Source organism: Amblyraja radiata, chromosome 2 (assembly GCF_010909765.2).
Source record: "Amblyraja radiata isolate CabotCenter1 chromosome 2, sAmbRad1.1.pri, whole genome shotgun sequence".
Lineage (NCBI taxonomy): Eukaryota > Metazoa > Chordata > Chondrichthyes > Rajiformes > Rajidae > Amblyraja > Amblyraja radiata.
Window position 1 is genome coordinate 147,092,315 of NC_045957.1, and position 17,877 is coordinate 147,110,191.

General features: G+C 42.2%; 1 protein-coding gene across 4 annotated transcripts in view; it reads right to left on the bottom strand.

Annotated features, from left to right (window-relative positions):
• LOC116970261 (collagen alpha-6(VI) chain-like) overlaps positions 1 to 17,877 on the bottom strand; it is a 324,046-nt gene that overhangs the window by 258,713 nt on the left and 47,456 nt on the right. For all 4 annotated transcript variants that reach the window (XM_033016947.1, XM_033016955.1, XM_033016943.1 and 1 more), the window contains exons 9-10: positions 13,450 to 13,805; positions 6,055 to 6,133 (exon numbers count right to left, since the gene is read on the bottom strand). In XM_033016947.1, coding sequence (XP_032872838.1) covers positions 6,055 to 6,133; positions 13,450 to 13,805 — 435 coding nt within the window. The remainder of the gene's footprint in view (positions 1 to 6,054; positions 6,134 to 13,449; positions 13,806 to 17,877) is intronic.

Genomic DNA, 17,877 nt, shown 5'->3' on the forward strand with positions numbered 1-17,877 from the left:
AAGGTCTCCAGAGGTTTCCGTTCAGGTTTCCTAAGTGGGACAGGGGCATTACTGAACAATCTTTCCAAATTGTGTCACAAAGTGCTGAAGTAACCCAGCAGGTCAGGCAATGGCTTGAGAGGACATGGATGGGTGACGTTTCGTGTAGGATCCTTCTTCAATGTTTGTAAATGTTTGCAAATGTTTGTAAATTGAGTCATAGATTTATGTGTAAGCTACTTGGTTGTTTAATGTAAATAGCCCAGTTTTGTTTCATCATTTGTAAAAAATTGATAGTGCACTGCCTGGATTGGATCTTATTACTACACCGCCTGGGTTGGAGTGTATTAGGAGACTGCCTCGATTGGAACACATTAGTGTACTGCCAAGATTGGAGTGTATTAGTAGAGTGTCTAGGTTGGAGTGTATGAGTATACTGCCTGGGTTGGAATGTACTGTATTAACAGAATATCCTGCGGGTTGTTATTTGCGACACAGCAGGAGTGATGTGCAATTGCAGTTTTTTTTAACCTTCTTCCAAAGTCCTCATTTAAAAATGAAAAAAGCTGCAATGTGCTGTATAGGTGGTGTGAATCGACCCCAACTGAAAGGTTACCATATCAGTATTAGCAAGAAAATACAGAAAGTGCGAATTCTGGGAAAGAGACAAGATGACACTGATGTAAAGTCAAAGATAGACACAAAACGGTGGAGTAACTCAGTGGGTCAGAGAGCATCTCTGGAAAAGATGGATAACTGATGTTTAAGGCCAGGACCCTTCATCAGCCTGACTATAGTGGGGGGGGGGGGGGGGGGGGGGGGGTGTTGGGGGTGGAGGGGATGGAGAGAAACTGGAAGAGAGAAAAATAACAGGACACATCAAGTCCAGCAAACAGATGACCTCAGGAAGAGAGACTTTCTGATCAGCCAATTATCGGCTACAGGTTGGTGTGATCACTCATTGTTGCAAACTGTGGAACTGGTTAACTGACGTTTAGTGATCACAGAGTTCCCTCTCTCCCCAGAGGCAACAAGGGTAGAGTTCTGGTCCTCACCTTTCACCCCACCAGCCCCCGCATCCAAGACGTCATCCTCCGACATTGCTGCCACCTCCAACGTGAAGGAGATGAGCATGCATGTCTTTAGTCAGAGGATGGTGAATCTGCGGAATTCATTGTTGCAGACGGCTGTGGAGGCCTAGGCAATAGATATTTTTAAGGCGGAGATTGACAGCTTCCTGATTAGTACAGATGTCAGGGGTTGCAGACGGCAACCCCTGACTCCACCAGCTAGGCCTCAGCTCACCGATATGCGATTGGATCCTGAACTTTCTCACGGAGCGACCGCAGGCAGTGAGACTGGGCCCGCACCTGTCCTCCACTATCACCCTGAGCACCGGCACACCACAGGGCTGTGTATTAAGCCCCATGCTCTACTCCCTCTTCACTCACGACTGTGTTCCTGCATTCGACACCAACACCATCGTGAAGTTTGCAGACGACACAACAGTGATTGGGCTGATCACCAACGGTGATGAAACAAAATACAGAGCGGAGGTGCAGAACCTGGCGGACTGGTGCGCACGTAACAACTTGGCACTAAACACCTCCAAGACCAAGGAGCTGATTATTGATTTCAGGAGGTCCCATTCTGGAGAATACGCCCCAATCTCCATTTATGGGGAAAGTGTGGAGAGAGTGTCCAGCTTTAAGTTTCTGGGCACTCACATTTCAGAAGACCTCACATGGTCCACCAACATCACTGCGCTGGTCAAGAAGGCACAGCAACGACTGTTCTTCCTGAGGACATTAAAAAAGACTGGTCTGCCCCAACAGCTGCTGACAACGTTCTACCGCTGCACCACAGAGAGCATACTAACGTATGGCATCTCTGTGTGGTATCTCAGCTGCACGGAGGCGGAGAGGAGAGCTCTTCAGCGCGTCGTCAACAGAGCGCAGAGGATCATCGGGACAGAGCTACCAGCCTTGGAGGGCATCTACCACACGCGGTGCCTCAGGAAGGCCCTCAGCATCCATAAGGACTCATCACACCCCTGCCACGGTCTGTTTCAACTACTTCCCTCCGGCAGACGTTACAAGGCCTTCTACGCCCGAACCTCCAGACTCAGGAACAGTTTCATCCCAAGAGCCATAGCGGCTCTGAACCGGCCCTAATGAGTGCCCCCCCACCACCCCCTTTGGACAGTCTCCCTCAGATGGTCACGTCAATCAATTCAGCTGGTTTATTTATGTATTGTATTTATTTACCTTTCTTGTACATCAGTGGAGCTGCACACTAAATCTCGTTGCACTGACGTGCAATGACAATAAAAGATATATTATTATTATTATTATTATGGGGAGAAGGCAAGAGAATGGGGTTGAGAGGAAAAGATAGATCAGCCATGACTTGATCGGCCTGATTCTGCTCCTGGAAATTATGTACATAAAAAAGCCTAAATATTTACGTTATTTCTTATCCAATTTATGCGGCACCTCCTAAAGAGATCATCAACTACTTGCAGCTTAAAGATTGATTCACTTATTCAGGCGATTGCTACATTCTGCAAACATTTGGTGCCTTTTCAGTAGTCTGAAAAAACAAAAGTCTCTAGAGAGTGCGAGTGGTGCGGAACAACATCTGGCTAATGCCAAAACTACTAACAGTTCAGCTATTCTTAGACAAGAAAACACTAGTAGTCAATTTGCCTTGGTATGCATCATGATGATGTGGGTTAGAGACTAGAGGCTGGTTAGGGTGAGGGGAAGGTGGACAATTTGTCATGGAGTCGTATAACTATACAGCATGGAAATAGGCTTTTCAGTTCAATTCATCCGTGGGCACCATAGTCATAGGGTGATACAGTGTGGAAACAGGCCCTTCGGCCCAACTTGCCCACACCAGCCAACCATGTCCTAGCTACACTAGTCCCAGATGCCTGCATTTGGTCAATATCCCTCCAAACCTGTCCTATTCATGTACCTGTCTATTGTTTCTTAAACATTGGGATAGTCCCAGCCTCCACTACCTCCTCTGGCAGCTTGTTCCATACACCCACAACCCTTTGTGTGAAAAAGTTACCCCTCAGATTCCTATTAAATCTTAATCCCCTTCACCTTAGACCCATGTCCTCTGGACCTTGATTCACCTACTCTGGGCAAGAGACTCTGTGCATCTACCCGATCTATTCCTCTCATGATTTCATACACCTCCGTAAGATCAGGCCTTTTCGACAAGTTGCCTATCCAAGCAAGTCCCACTTGTTCTAGCCTGGACCACATTACTCCATCTAGGGTACACAAAAATGCTGGAGAAACTCAGCGGGTGCAGCAGCATATATGGAGCGAAGGAAATAGGCAACGTTTCGGGCCGAAACCCTTCTTCAGACTGATCTTACTCCATCTAGGTACCTGCCCATTGTCCTTTAAATAATAAAAGTAATTATAATTGCACCTCTCACTATCTCTTCCACTGGCAGCTCGTTCTATACCCTCTGCGTGGACAGTTGCCTTTTACATTTCTTCCCTCTTTCCTTAAACCTTTACAAGACTCTCCTCCTCTTAGGAAAAAATTGTGATTATTCACCTTATCTGTGCCCTTGACGACCTTATAAACCACCGTAAGGTCACCCTCAACCTTTTTATGTTTCAGCCTCCCCTTTTAGAACAAACCCTTCTGATCTGGTAACATCCTTGCAAATCTTTTTTGCATCCTTTCCAGTTGCAGCCCTTCCATTTGCTGGAAGTGGAAAAGAAGGTCTACCAGCGGAAGGTCAAGATGTGAGATTCCTGCAGCCACAATAATGGGTGACTCAAATAGTAGTTATAATTTCAAAATAAAAGGACCTCAATGAAACTATTGATATATTTGATCTGAACCTGGCTTTGGAGAGCAAAGGAATCCGGTAGGATTTTACAGAAGATAACATAAGCAACAAGGGTGTCTGGAGCTGATCCCTGCTGTTTGGAGCAGATCACTTGACATCAAGAGTAAGAATTGCTGACGTAGGTCACCCAGGAGACATTTTTGCAGGTTTCTTCCCACTCTCTTCACAACTTTTACGAATAACATGACATCGAATCACATTATTCTGAGTAACATATGAGAGAAAAAACAAACAGTTCTGACCAACACAATGTCAGCTCCAATCATTAACACTACTCATAAGATCTTACAGAGCACATCGAAAATTCATGTAATCGGAGCAGAATTAGGCCATTCGGCCCATCGAGTCTACTCCGCCATTCAATAATGCCTGCACTATATTTCCCTCTCAACACCATAATCCTGCCTTCTCCGCATAAATTTTAATACTCCTACTAATCAAGAATCTGTCAATCTCGGCTTTAAAATTACCCAATGACTTGGCCTCCACATCCATCTGTGACAATGATTTCCACAGATTCACCACCCTCTGATTAATGAAATTCCTAGCAGACACAAAATACTGGAGTAACTCAGTGGGACAGGCAGCATCTCTGGAGAAAGAAATGGGTGATGTTTCGGGTCGAGACCCTTCTTCAAACTTTCTAAAGAAATTCCTCCTCATCTCCTATCTAAAGGTACGTTCAGTAAGAAATTCTCCAAATAAAATCTCACCAAAACTTCAGTAAGGATACCCTTGGTGAAAAAAGGAATACCTGCTGTAGCCACAATTATATACGCATTGCTAGGACATGAGTGCATTTCTTCAGACTGGTAAATTAGACTTGTTAAAATGTTTTCTTTTTCTAGGCTGTAGCTGTGTAAACAAGTTTGAAGCCACTGCACTATGAGGAAATTAATATGTTTCATCAGCAACTCTCAGGTCAGTGGACAGATTTATCGTTGTTACTTGGAAAATGTATGGTACAGGGTTCAATGTAATCCTGGCACTGTCAAGGGATGTGCAGGAAGGAACTGCAGATGCTGGTTTAAACAAAAAATATAGACACCAAAAGCTGGAGTAACTCAGCAGGACTGGCAGCATCTCTGGAGAGAAGGAATGGGTGACGTTCCGGGTCTGAAGAAGGGTCTCGACCTCAAACGCCACCCATTCTTTCTCTCCTGAGATGCTGCCTGTCCTACTGAGTTACTCCAGCTTTTTGTGTCGATCCTCTGGCACTGTCAAGTACTTGAACTGTTATCCGAATTCCTGTTCTGTTTCTACATAATCCCCAGAAAAAGATTTCAATTAATTAATAACAGAATTTCAAAAGTTATTTCATCCCTTTTCTGTACATTTGTCATTTTAGATTTTCGGGGAAATATTTAATCTGTCTGAGATATGATGAAAGCTGATTTTGACCAGTCATTCTCCAAACTGAGATAGTTTAAAATTGTGTGAGATAAATAGGCACATATTGAGCAGCATCGAATTAACACATTAAACACAATACATTTCTACCATTCTTCTCTTCAATGTTTTGACACAGAATGTAAATGTGGAATGTATGTATTTAACCCTGGACAATGAAGCGTTTTGATGAAAGTTTGTAATGCTCACTCTAACAATCCTAGGCGCACAATTATCTGTATAGTTACTTTGATAGATCTTGGCTTGACAGATTCGTTAGTTTCCTTGCTTCATGTCAATAATGTTTGCCTATTTTTCCCCTTCTGAATTCAATTTAAATTGTTGGGAAATTAATATTAAAATGGTAGAGGTAATTTGATGTTGTGGTTCAAATTGTATTAAATTGTTTTCATTAACCGTTTCCTCAATTCCATTTCCATCACTTGTGACCTTATAACATGTTTCTTGCTTTGTACTTACACCAGTTTTTCCAGTCATGTTTTGATAAGAAATTCAGTTCTTCATCTCATATATAAACTAAATGCGTTGGGTTCCAGCTTTGAAACTGCAATTCTACATACCTGGGACTGGTTCTCGCTTGTTTGAAACATACGCTGGAGAAATCAATGTGAAGGTCACAAATGTGGGATCCAGGCCACTTAAAATGCAGTATCTGAATTCTGGGTATGTCTTGTGGAGTACAGTCTATGGAATTATGTGTGTGTAACAATGTAATGGAAATGTATCTTCACAGGACCAATAACACTATAAATTCCAAATCCAAATGAAAATGGACTTACCTTTATTATACATTAGATCTGCATGCTCTTTAATTATCTCCTTGGTGTCATCCCATCCGTCTGTGAATAACAGTACTACCTATGAAGAGATTACAATTAAATTCACAGCTGTTGTTGCTAATATAAATATAAAATACTTTTTCTCTCTTCTGATTTTTATCGGTCTAATAACTTTTTTCATTTTCATTAGCCTTAAGAATATTAAAATAACTACAGGTACTTACACAGCACAGAAACAGACCACATTCTACAACTAGTCTGTCCCAGTGTTTACTCAGAGTCATGGACCCATAGAGAATGACAACAGGCCCATCAGCCCAACTCGTCTAGGTCAACTAAGATGCCCTATTTAAGTTTGTCCCAATTTCCCACATTTAGTCTGTATCCATCCAATCATTTCCTATCCATGTACCTGTCCAAGTGTATTTTAAATGTTGTTACAATACCTGCCTCAACTCATTCCATATACTGAACCCTCCACCCTCAGCTCAAATGTTGCCCTTCATGTTTTGATTAAATCTTTCCCCTCACCTTAAACCTATGTCCTCTGCTTCTTGATTCTGAGAAAAACACATTGTGCATTCACCATATCAAATCCCCTCATGATTTTATACATCTCTATAAGATCACCCCTTAGCCTCCTGCTTTATCAGAAGTAAAGTCCTAGCCTGTCCAATCTCTCCCAAAAGCTCAGGTCCTCGAGACCTGACAGCATCCTCGTAAACCCGTTTTACAGCAGAATAACCTGAACTGAACACAATGCTGCCACACAAGAGAGCTCACCCACAATTTGTGCATCTGAGACTAGACATCTGAAACTAGACATCTGCAACTTATCTAGTTTCCTTCTAATGGGCCTGTCCCAATTAGGCGACTTTTTAAGCGACTGCGGTCGCCACATGATCGCGGATAGTTGCCGGGGAGTCGTTTTCATGGTCGCGAGGTGTTCCCGCATTCTGGGAACTAGTCGCGGCCTCATTATGGTCGCCGCGAATTTTTCAACATGTTGAAAAATTAGCGGCGACTAGAATGAAGTCGCCATGGAGAGTAGCGAGAATTATCATGCCATAGGTGGGTCGCCAGGAGGTCCTAGTGGGTTGCCAGGAGGTTGAAGGTTCTCTTAGATTCTTGTAGGTTGTAGCCGGTGCTGACCGATGAATTTTATTGGCTCATTGGGAAAAAAATGCAAGCAGTAGTTTTCAGAACCAAGGATAACCGACCGGTAATGTTAATGTCCGCCGAGCTTCACAGCTGTGTATGTCTGGCTTCCTAAAAGTTGTCTCCACTCCTTCTCCCCCCCTCTCCACCCCCTCTTTTAAAGGACTTACCATACACTGTGCTTTTTAGCTTCTTAATTACAGCGCCAACCTTCCTGTTCATCGCGGTGTGTGTCTGTATCACATTGGCTTTGCATGTGTGAATTTCACTCAGACAGCGCTCCCCCCACTTGCCCTGTCGCCGGCCTGCATAACAGGCTGGTGAAGGAAGTTGTGTGTGTGTGCGTGTGTGCGTGTGTGCGTGTGTGCGTGTGTGCGTGCGTGGGTGCGTGGGTGCGTGGGTGCGTGGGCGCTCCACTCTGACAGTCGCCGTTCCAGTCCCCGGTTTTTCAGGCGACTGCCGGCAACTTGACAGTCACCGGCAGTCGCCTGAAAAACCACCTAAATGGGACAGGCTATTTGTTTCAAGACATCATGTGGCACCAAATTCCACAGTCCAAGCACTTTCAGAGTAAAACAAATGCTCCTTATTTTCCGTCAGATTCATCGGTTGAATATGTAGTTCCCGCTAAATATGTAGTTCATAAGTGTAAACATTCTCCCCATATGTTACTTGTGCAATCCATTCATAATGTTAAAGAACTCTGAATTTCCGTTGGTTCCTGAATGGTATGCTGCAGGAAAGGAAGAGCTTTTTCCAGTCTTACGAAAGAGAATGTGGTAGGCAAACAAATACACAAAAATCAGTGTGTCCAAAAACTGTATTATGAATGATCCAGTGTGCAGCAGTAATATCTGGGCACCACACTTCAGATTTGAAACAAATATAAGGAATGGCTCTAAGTTCAACTAGTGACTAAACAAGGGCACATCAAAATGGAAATGTGTGCGGTTCAAATTCACATATGGGAGAGGTTATAGTGAGGTATTAAAAAATGGCGAAGATGTATAACAAATACATTTTTTCCAGTCTAACATAAAGGATGTGGTAGAATGATAAATGCATAAATGTCTCTGTGTCCCAAACACTATTGTCAACAATTTACAGTGCAGCAGAAAGATCTGGATGCCACACTACAATGTGAGGGTTAACAGCTACAATATGCATTGCCTGCAACACATTCTGAGAAGGAGAGAATCGCAAAGTCTGGCATCCTGGATAGTCTATGGATCCTGATTTGGTAGACATTGTTCTGGCAGAGATGCATTCAATGGTTTGGATATATTCACCAGATGAATATGGTGAATTTCCAAAGATGATCTCAATGGAGAATTAGCTTCAGAGAAAAGGCCAAAAGTGTGCCCAAACTTGTGCTTCAGTAAAATGACTTAAGGCATCAATATGGACAACTGGAAATGGAGATGGAGCGAGCGGCATGGTGGCGCAGTGGTAGAGCTACTGTCTTATAGCACCGGAGACCTGGGTTCGATCTTGACTACGGGTGCTGTCTGTATAGAGTTTGTACGTTCTCACCATGACCGCTTGGGTTTTCTCCGAGATCTTCGGTTTCCTCCCACACTCCAAAGATGTATAGATTTGTACGGTTAATGGCTTGGTATAAATGTAAGTTGTCCCTAGTGTGTGTAGGATAGTGTTAGTGTGCGGGGATCGCTGGTTGGCGCAGACTCGGTGGGCTATATCTCTGAACTAAACTAAAAAAAACTAAACTGAAGAGCAGTATATCTGGAAAACAATGAGTGGAACTGCAAATTATGGAAATGCTTAAATAAGGCCAAAGAGGTACAAATATCATGTGCGGTGAAGAGATCCTGCAGGTAGAACAAACTGCACATTCACGCACGCATACACATCAACAAACGAGCGTGCACACACAATACAGGCGTCTGCGCGCACACACACTCACCCACATAACTAAGTCCGACTTCAAGTACACCAGATGAAGCAAAACATGTCACTACCATGTGGGAATTCTAGAGCCACAACAGACAGTGTTCTCTAATCTCTAATCTCAGGATACTCATCTGGACTAAATTCCTAAGGCTACAATAACACTTAAACTAAAATTAAGGCCAACTACAAAGTCTATGTAAATTGGAGTACATTGGAAAATTAGATTTAAAATATGTTAATACTAATTAATTGAACTAATTAATGTTCCATTAAAAATAAAAATATTGCAGGATAAAAATTCCCCAGTGGTTAGCTATTAAAGAGGTTAGAGACTGTGAGGTTTCGTAATGCCACCAACTAAATTTGCAATTCTGCACATTCAATGAATTTTGGAAACCAAATAAAAAGGTTATAGTTAATAGAGTGAGCTTATGAAATAAACTAGGCAAAAATATAAAGAATGACTGGAGCAGTTTCTGCTGGTGCCTAAACGAGAGCATATCAAAAGTATGTGCTGCTTCAAGTCACATATGCCAGAGTTATAATGACATAAAGAAATGACTAAGATGTGAAATAAATAGTTTGTTTGTGTCGTCACAGGAGAGGACACAAAAGCATATTAGAAATAGTGAACAGCCAGGAATCTAAAAGAATAAAGATTTTAAAGCGTTCATTTTATTAAATGTGTGTCACACCAGGGGAAATTAATGGGATTGCAAGTCATAAACTCTCTTAAGTAAGATCCTATTATCCATGATCACCGAAAGGAAGTTGTAGAAATAGTGAGTACATTAGTTGGGTTCTCCAAATCTCCTAGATTGTGGAATGGTTCCAGTGAATAATCAGTGTCTCAATTCGTAAAAGAATGGAGAGAGAAATAGGGAACTTGATATCAATTGTTGGTAAAATGCAGGTATCATAGAAACATAGAAACATAGAAAATAGGTGCAGGAGTAGGCCATTCGGCCCTTCGAGCCTGCACCGCCATTCAATATGATCATGGCTGATCATCCAACTCAGTATCCTGTACCTGCCTTCTCTCCATACCCCCTGATCCCTTTAGCCACAAGGGCCACATCTAACTCCCTCTTAAATATAACCAATGAACTGGCCTCAACTACCTTCTGTGGCAGAGAATTCCAGAGATTCACCACTCTCTGTGTAAAAAATGGTTTTCTCATCTCGGTCCTAAAACACTTCCCCCTTATCCTTAAACTGTGACCCCTGTGACTTCCACAACATCTGGAACAATCTTCCTGCATCTAGCCTGTCCAACCCCTTAAGAATTGTGTAAGTTTTTATAAGATCCCCCCTCAATCTTCTAAATTCTAGCGAGTACAAGCCGAGTCTATCCAGTCTTTCTTCATATGTAAGTCCTGACATCCCAGGAATCAGCCAGGTATCCTCAAAGGATCCATTGAAAGGACACTTGTAAAGTCATTAAATGCTTGGGCAGAGTTAACATCAGGATACACCTCGGCAGCATACTGCTGCAACAGGTAGTGCAGCCATATCACAGTTATAATTCCTTCTTTTTAACTTCATCCTTATAAAATGAAAATTCTCATTTAGCTTTCTTCCTCTTTGTTTACCCAAAGAATCACATCTCAAATCTAAAAATGTTCATTCCACAATTCCACTCACTACTATTCTCCTTTCATGCTACACTTCACTTGACTTTTCTTTAGGGATACAGCGTGGTACTCACTGACCTCCTCTCCCCCTACCAACCCTCACGGTCCCTCAGATCCACATTAGCCGGTCTCCTCTCCATCCACAAGTCCAACCTCCGCAGTTTTGGGGACAGAGCCTTCTCCGGGGCAGCTCCCAGGCTCTGGAACTCCCTCCCCCAACTGATCCGCAATTCCGTGTCCCTCACCATCTTCCAGTCCCGCCTCAAGACCCATCTCTTCACCTCTGCCTATCCTTAGCCCCACGTCCCCCTCCCTTTTCATCTGTGCATTAATTGCCTCATATTGTGTTTTGTATTGAATTCTGTCTTTACTTTTACTAGTCATGTCTCTACTATTTATTTCATTCCCCTTGCATGTTTTTCCTCTACATGCTCAATTTTTGTAAGGTGTCCTTGAGACTCTTGAAAGGCGCCCATAAATAAAATGTATTATTATTGTGTGTGTGTGTGTGTGTGCGCGTGCATGCGTGCGTGCGTGCGTGCGTGCGTGCGTGCGTGCGTGTTCCACTCTGACAGTGGCAGTTCCAGGTCCCGGTTTTTCAGGCGACTGCCGGCAACTTGACAGTCACCAGCAGTCGCCTGAAAAATCGCCTAAATGGGACAGGCCCATAAGCCTATTTGTTTCAATACTCCCTGTGGCAACAAATTCCACAGTCCAAGCACTTTCAGAGTAAAACAAATGCTCCTTATTTTTCGTCAGATTCATCGGTTGAATATGTAGTTCCCACTAAATATGTAGTTCACATATAAGTGTAAACATTCTCCCCATATGTTACTTGTGCAAACCATTCATAATGTTAAAGAATTTCCTTTGGTTCCTGAATGGAAAGCTGCAGGAAAGGAAGAGCTGTTTCCAGTCTTAAGAAAAAGAATATGGTAGATACACAAAAATCAGTGTGTCCAAAACTGTGAATGATCCAGTGTGCAGCAGTAATATCTGGCACAACACTTCAGATTTGAAACAAATATAAAGAATGGCTCTAAGTTCTACCAGTGACTAAACAAGGGCACATTAAAATGGAAGTGTGTGCGGTTCAAATTCACATATGGGAGAGGTTATGGTGAGGTATTAAAAAATGGCGAAGATGTATAACAAATACATTTTTTCCAGTCTAACATAAAGGATGTGGTAGAATGATAAATGCATAAATGTCTCTGCGTGTCCAAACACTATTGTCAACAATTTACAGTGCAGCAGAAAGATCTGGACGCCACACTACAATGTGAGGGTAAACAGCTACAATATGCATTGCCTGCAACACATTCTGAGAAGGAGAGAATCGCAAAGTCTGGCATCCTGGATTGTCTATGGATCCTGATTTGGTAGACATTGTTCTGGCAGAGATGCATTCAATGGTTTGGATATATTCACCAGATGAATATGGTGAATTTCCAAAGATGATCTCAATGGAGAATTAGCTTCAGAGAAAAGGCCAAAAGTGTGCCCAAACTTGTGCTTCAGTAAAATGACTTAAGGCATCAATATGGACAACTGGAAATGGAGATGGAGCGAGCGGCATGGTGACGCAGTGGTAGAGCTACTGTCTTATAGCGCCGGAGACCTGGGTTCGATCTTGACTACGGGTGCTGTCTGTATAGAGTTTGTACGTTCTCACCATGACCGCTTGGGTTTTCTCCGAGATCTTCGGTTTCCTCCCACACTCCAAAGATGTATAGATTTGTAGGTTAACAGCAGCAGAAGCAGGCAAACGATCACCGAACTCGGCCTGGGGCTCACGGCCGTTGCGGTCCGGATCCGCCCCCACTTCTACTCCCAGAGCGGGGCCAAGAAAATTGAAGATAGACACAAAATGCTGGAGTAACTCAGCGGGACCGGCAGCATCCCTGGAGAGAAGCAATGGGTGACGTTTCGGGTCAAGACCCTTCTTTCAGACTGAAGAAGAGTCTCAACACAAAACATCACACATTGCTTCTCTCCAGAGATGCTGCCGGTCCCGCTGAGTTACTCCAGCATTTCGCTTCCATCATCAAATGACGTCACGCGCTCCAGACGGCTGTGCGGTCGAATGAAGTCACGCGTGACCTTCGCGGGCCCGTCGCGGCTCAACGCGACCACGAGGTCGCGTAATTAGCGTGCCAAGGACACGTAAGTGGGACAGGCCCTTATGACTGCTTCACAGGCAAACCTGGTTCTAGTCTTGTTTGCCATCAGCAATGTATGAGCACTGCTGCACTAATCAATGAATGACATTAATTAATGGTAGGTAGACAAAAGTGCTGGAGAAACTCAGCGCGTGCAGCAGCATCTATGGAGCGAAGGAAATAGGCAACGTTTTGGGCCGAAACCCTTAATGGTAGCCTTGCACCAGAGATTCTCAGGCAATAAATGGCCACTTCTCAGCTGAGATCATATCTGTCAACACTGATACCTGTATTACAATAGACATTGGACTATTTCTATCAATTTAAGTTCATTAATCATAAGCAAAACAATCACAGTTTTGTTGCTACATGTATTAAAAAAATCCAAGGTCACAGCCAATATATGAAAATCCAAACAGTGCAATATGCTTATAGACCTCATCTATACCTTAGAAAATCAATGAGATGTTTTTGACCGGATTAGTAAGTTTTTAAAAGGTATTACATTTAAATGATTAAAATATCCTTACCTTTGCAGTTGCAGTTGATGCCTTAAATCTGTCAATATATGATGACAATAACTCTGCATTCAGTTCAATTCTGTCGTTTGTTTGCAACTCCAGCAGTTTATTTACAATCAATGGGTTGAATTCTTCAAATTCAGTTTCAAAGACAGTAAGGCCACCGCTGCTTATTACATGAAAGGCCACTCTAATATTTAGCTGGGAAGCAGAAGCACAACAAATATTTTCCACAGAAGTGATTTTCTGTAATATTTGTCCAAGCTTTCCTTGCAGTATTTGTTGGTCAATAAATATGTTCGGTAAACCAACTCCACGTGAAAGATCAAACCCCACTACAATATCAATTTTGCACGCTGGATCCTCTATAAAGTGAATAATAGAATTGCAGATTTATTTCAGTACATTTTGTACAGTAGGTTTCAAAGTTAATAACTTTATACATTATACAGCTTTATATGGGTAAAAGATGTCAGATGAAAATAAGGGAGAATTAAGGTAAGGAAGGTAAATTCTAAATTTCGTTCTAATCCTCAAATATAAACAGTCAAAACATTAAAAGTGGGAGATTCAATGTTGATAATGTTACAGAGTCTAATTTGGAGCTTATGACACTACCATGATCTAGTACTTGTGCACCACAATTTTTACTTGCCAAATATCAGCTGGAGTATTGTGTGCAGTTTTGGTCTCCAAATTTGAGGCAGAACATTCTTGCTATTGAGGTAGTACAGCGTAGGTTCACGAGGTTAGTTCCCGAGATGATGAGACTGTCATATGTTGATAGAATGTATACTCTGGAATTTAGAAGGATGAGAGGGTATCTTATTGAAACATATAAGATTATTAAGGGTTTGGACACGCTAGAGGCAGGAAACATTTTCCCGATGTTGAGGGAGTCCAAAACCAGGGGCCAAAGTTTAAGAATAAGTGCTAAGCCATTTAGAACACAGATAAGGAAAAACATTTTCACACAGAGGGTTGTGAATCTGTGGAATTATCTGCCTCAGAAGGCAGTGGAGGCCAATTCTCTGGATGCTTTCAAGAGAGAGTTAGATAGAGCTCTTAAAGATAGCGGAATCAGGGGATATGGGGAGAAGGCAGGAACGGGGTACTGATTGTGGATGATCAGCCATGATCACATTGAATGGCGGTGCTGTCTCAAAGGGCTGAATATCCTACTCCTGCACCTATTGTTTATTGTCAACTTACCATAAGCAAACATTGGCTAATGTCTGAGGGATTGAACATTATCAGCAAAGGTCACTGCCTTAAGTGGCAAGTGTAAATGGAGAAAATGTATGTTTTAATGTGGTTAAGAAGGGCAGCACAGTCAGCCCTGACTCTGAGCATATCCTGTATCAATATATGCACATTCTATCAAGATAACAATCTTACATCTATGAAGTATAAAATCATAACTCTAGGTGAACAAGGCTAACTGAAATATTTTTATCATTACCATGAGTCAGACCTGCTACCTTAATGTACGCACGAGATGTAATTATTGCTATGCCTATGCAGTGCCAAATCAATGCATATAGTTATATAGTTCATTTTTATATATATATATATATATATATGTATGTATGTATGTATGTATGTATATATATATATATATGTATGTATGTATATATATATATATATGTATGTATGTATGTATATATATATGTATGTATGTATGTGTATATATATATATATATATATATAAATGAACTATATAACTATATGCATTGATTTGGCACTGCATAGGCATAGCAATAATTACATATATATATATGTGTGTGTGTGTGTGTATATATATATATATATACACACACACACACATACATATTTATATATATATCTGTATATAGATTTTAATATATATTATATAATTATATATAATTTAATATAGTATTATCTGATCTGATTAGCATACAAAATAAAGCTTTACACTGTATCTCGGTCCACATGATAATAATGAACCTAAACCTAATCTTGGGGACATTTTCAAACCAGAATTGTAATCACTCCCGCAGATTCGAATCATCGGACGCTGTTTAAAGCCCTCTATCCAATATACCAATAACTCAAATTCAGGTACTGTTCTATGTTCTAACAACATCAATGATTGGGATGAGAACATACAGGGCAAGATTGCTGATGATACAAAAGTTAGTGGTTTTGCAGATAGTGAAGCTGGTTGTGAAAGATTGCAGGAGGATCTGGATCAATTGGCCAGGTGGGCTGAGGATTGGTTAATGGAATTTAATACAGAAAAGTGTGAGTTGTTGCATTTTGGAATGTCGAACAAGGGCAAGACATACACAGTAAATGGTAGACCTCTGGGTAGTGTTGCAGAGCAGAAGGATCTAAGAGTACAGGTGCATGGTTCCTTGAAGGTTGAGTCGCAGGTAGATAAGGTGGTCAAAAAGGCTTTTGGCACTTTGGCCTTCATCAGTCACAGTATTGAATATAGAAGTTAGGAGGTCATGTTGCAGTTGTAGAAGTTGGTGAGACCGCATTTAGAATATTGTGTTCAGTTCTGGGCACCATGTTTTTTAAACGATTTACAAGGATGTCGCCAGAACTAGAGGGTGTGAGCTATAGGGAGAGGTTGAGTAGGCAGGGTCTCTATTCCATGGATTGGAGGAGGATGAGGGGAGATCTTATAGAGATATACAAAATCATGAGAGGAATAGATCGGGTAGATACACAGAGTCTTTAACCCAGAGTCGGGGAATCGAGGACCAGAGGACATAGGTTCAAGGTGAAGGGGAAAAGTTTTAATAGGAATCCGAGGTGTAACCTTTTTGCACAGAGAGTGGTGTGTGTATGGAACAAGCTGCCAGAGGAGGTAGTTGAGGATGGGACTATCCCATTGTTTAAGAAACAGTTAGACAGGTAATAGAAACATAGAAAATAGGTGCAGGAGTAGGCCATTCGGCCCTTCGAGCCTGCACCGCCATTCAATATGATCATGGCTGATCATCCAACTCAGTATCCTGTACCTGCCTTCTCTCCATACCCCCTGATCCCTTTAGCCACAAGGGCCACATCTAACTCCCTCTTAAATATAGCCAATGAACAGGCCTCAACTACCTTCTGCGGGAGAGAATTCCAGAGATTCACCACTCTCTGTGTGAAATATTTTTTCCTTATCTCGGTCCTAAAAGATTTCCCCTTTATCCTTAAACTGTGACCCCTTGTTCTGGACTTCCCCAACATCGGGAACAATCTTGCTGCATCTAGCCTGTCCAACCCCTTAAGAATTTATGGTACATGGATAGGACAGGTTTGGAGGGATATGGCCAAGCGCAGGCAAGTGGGACTAGTGTAGCTGGGACATTGTTGGCCGGTGTGGGCGAGTTGTGCCGAAGGGCCTGTTTCCACACTGTCTCACTCTATGACTCTATGACTTTAGATTAAAAAAGCAATCCCTTTGTTTGGCACCAAATGTGCCAGTCTTATAAAATATTCAGTATGTCCACCACATGTAAATCATTTCCACAATGTGCACCATTTACTGTACATAATGCCTTGCAATAACTCATTAGAGCTGTCCCAATCGCACTTCTTAAACCTACAAACTCTACCATCAAGAAGTACAGTGGCAGCACTCATATTGAAGCGATGCTTGAATGTTTCCCTTCCAAGCCTCACATCATTCTGATTAGTAAATATATATATTGTTATTTCCTCACTGTCGCTGAACCCAATTCCTAGAATTCCCCATTCAAAATTATGGGATTACCTTTGCTGTATTTACAGCAGTATTTCAAAACATTTATTTTCTTTGCCATCCACAACTACCTCCTCTGGCAGCCTTCGATCACTTGTTTACACTAGTTCTATGTTATCCTACTTTTTCATCCATTCCCTACACACTTGTGGCAAGTTACAGAGGTCATTAGCCTACAAGTCTGCATGTCTTTGGGGTGTGGGAGGAAATGCACACGAACCACAGGGAGTACGTGCAAACTCCACACAGACAGCACTATAACCATATGACAATTACAGCATGGAAACAGGCAAACTCGGCCCTTCTAGTCCGTGCCGAACACTTACTCTCATCTAGTCCCATCTACCTGCACTCAGACCATAACCCTCCATTCCTTTCCTGTCCATATACCTATCCAATTTATTTTTAAATGATAAAAATGAACCTGCCTCCACCACTTCCACTGGAAGCTCATTCCACACAGCTACCACTCTCTGAGTAAAGAAGTTCCCTCTCATGTTGCCCCTAAACTTTTGTCCCTTAATTCTCAAATCATGTCCTCTTGTTTGAAACTTCCCTGTAACGTAGGTGCTGAAACCCAGGCAACATTCTAGTAAATGTCCTCTGTACTCCCTCTATTTTGTTGACATGTTAATGACCTGTCAGGATCGAACCCGGCTGCATGGCACTGTGAGGCAGCAGCTGTGCCACTGTGCTGCCCGAGGCTCACCACT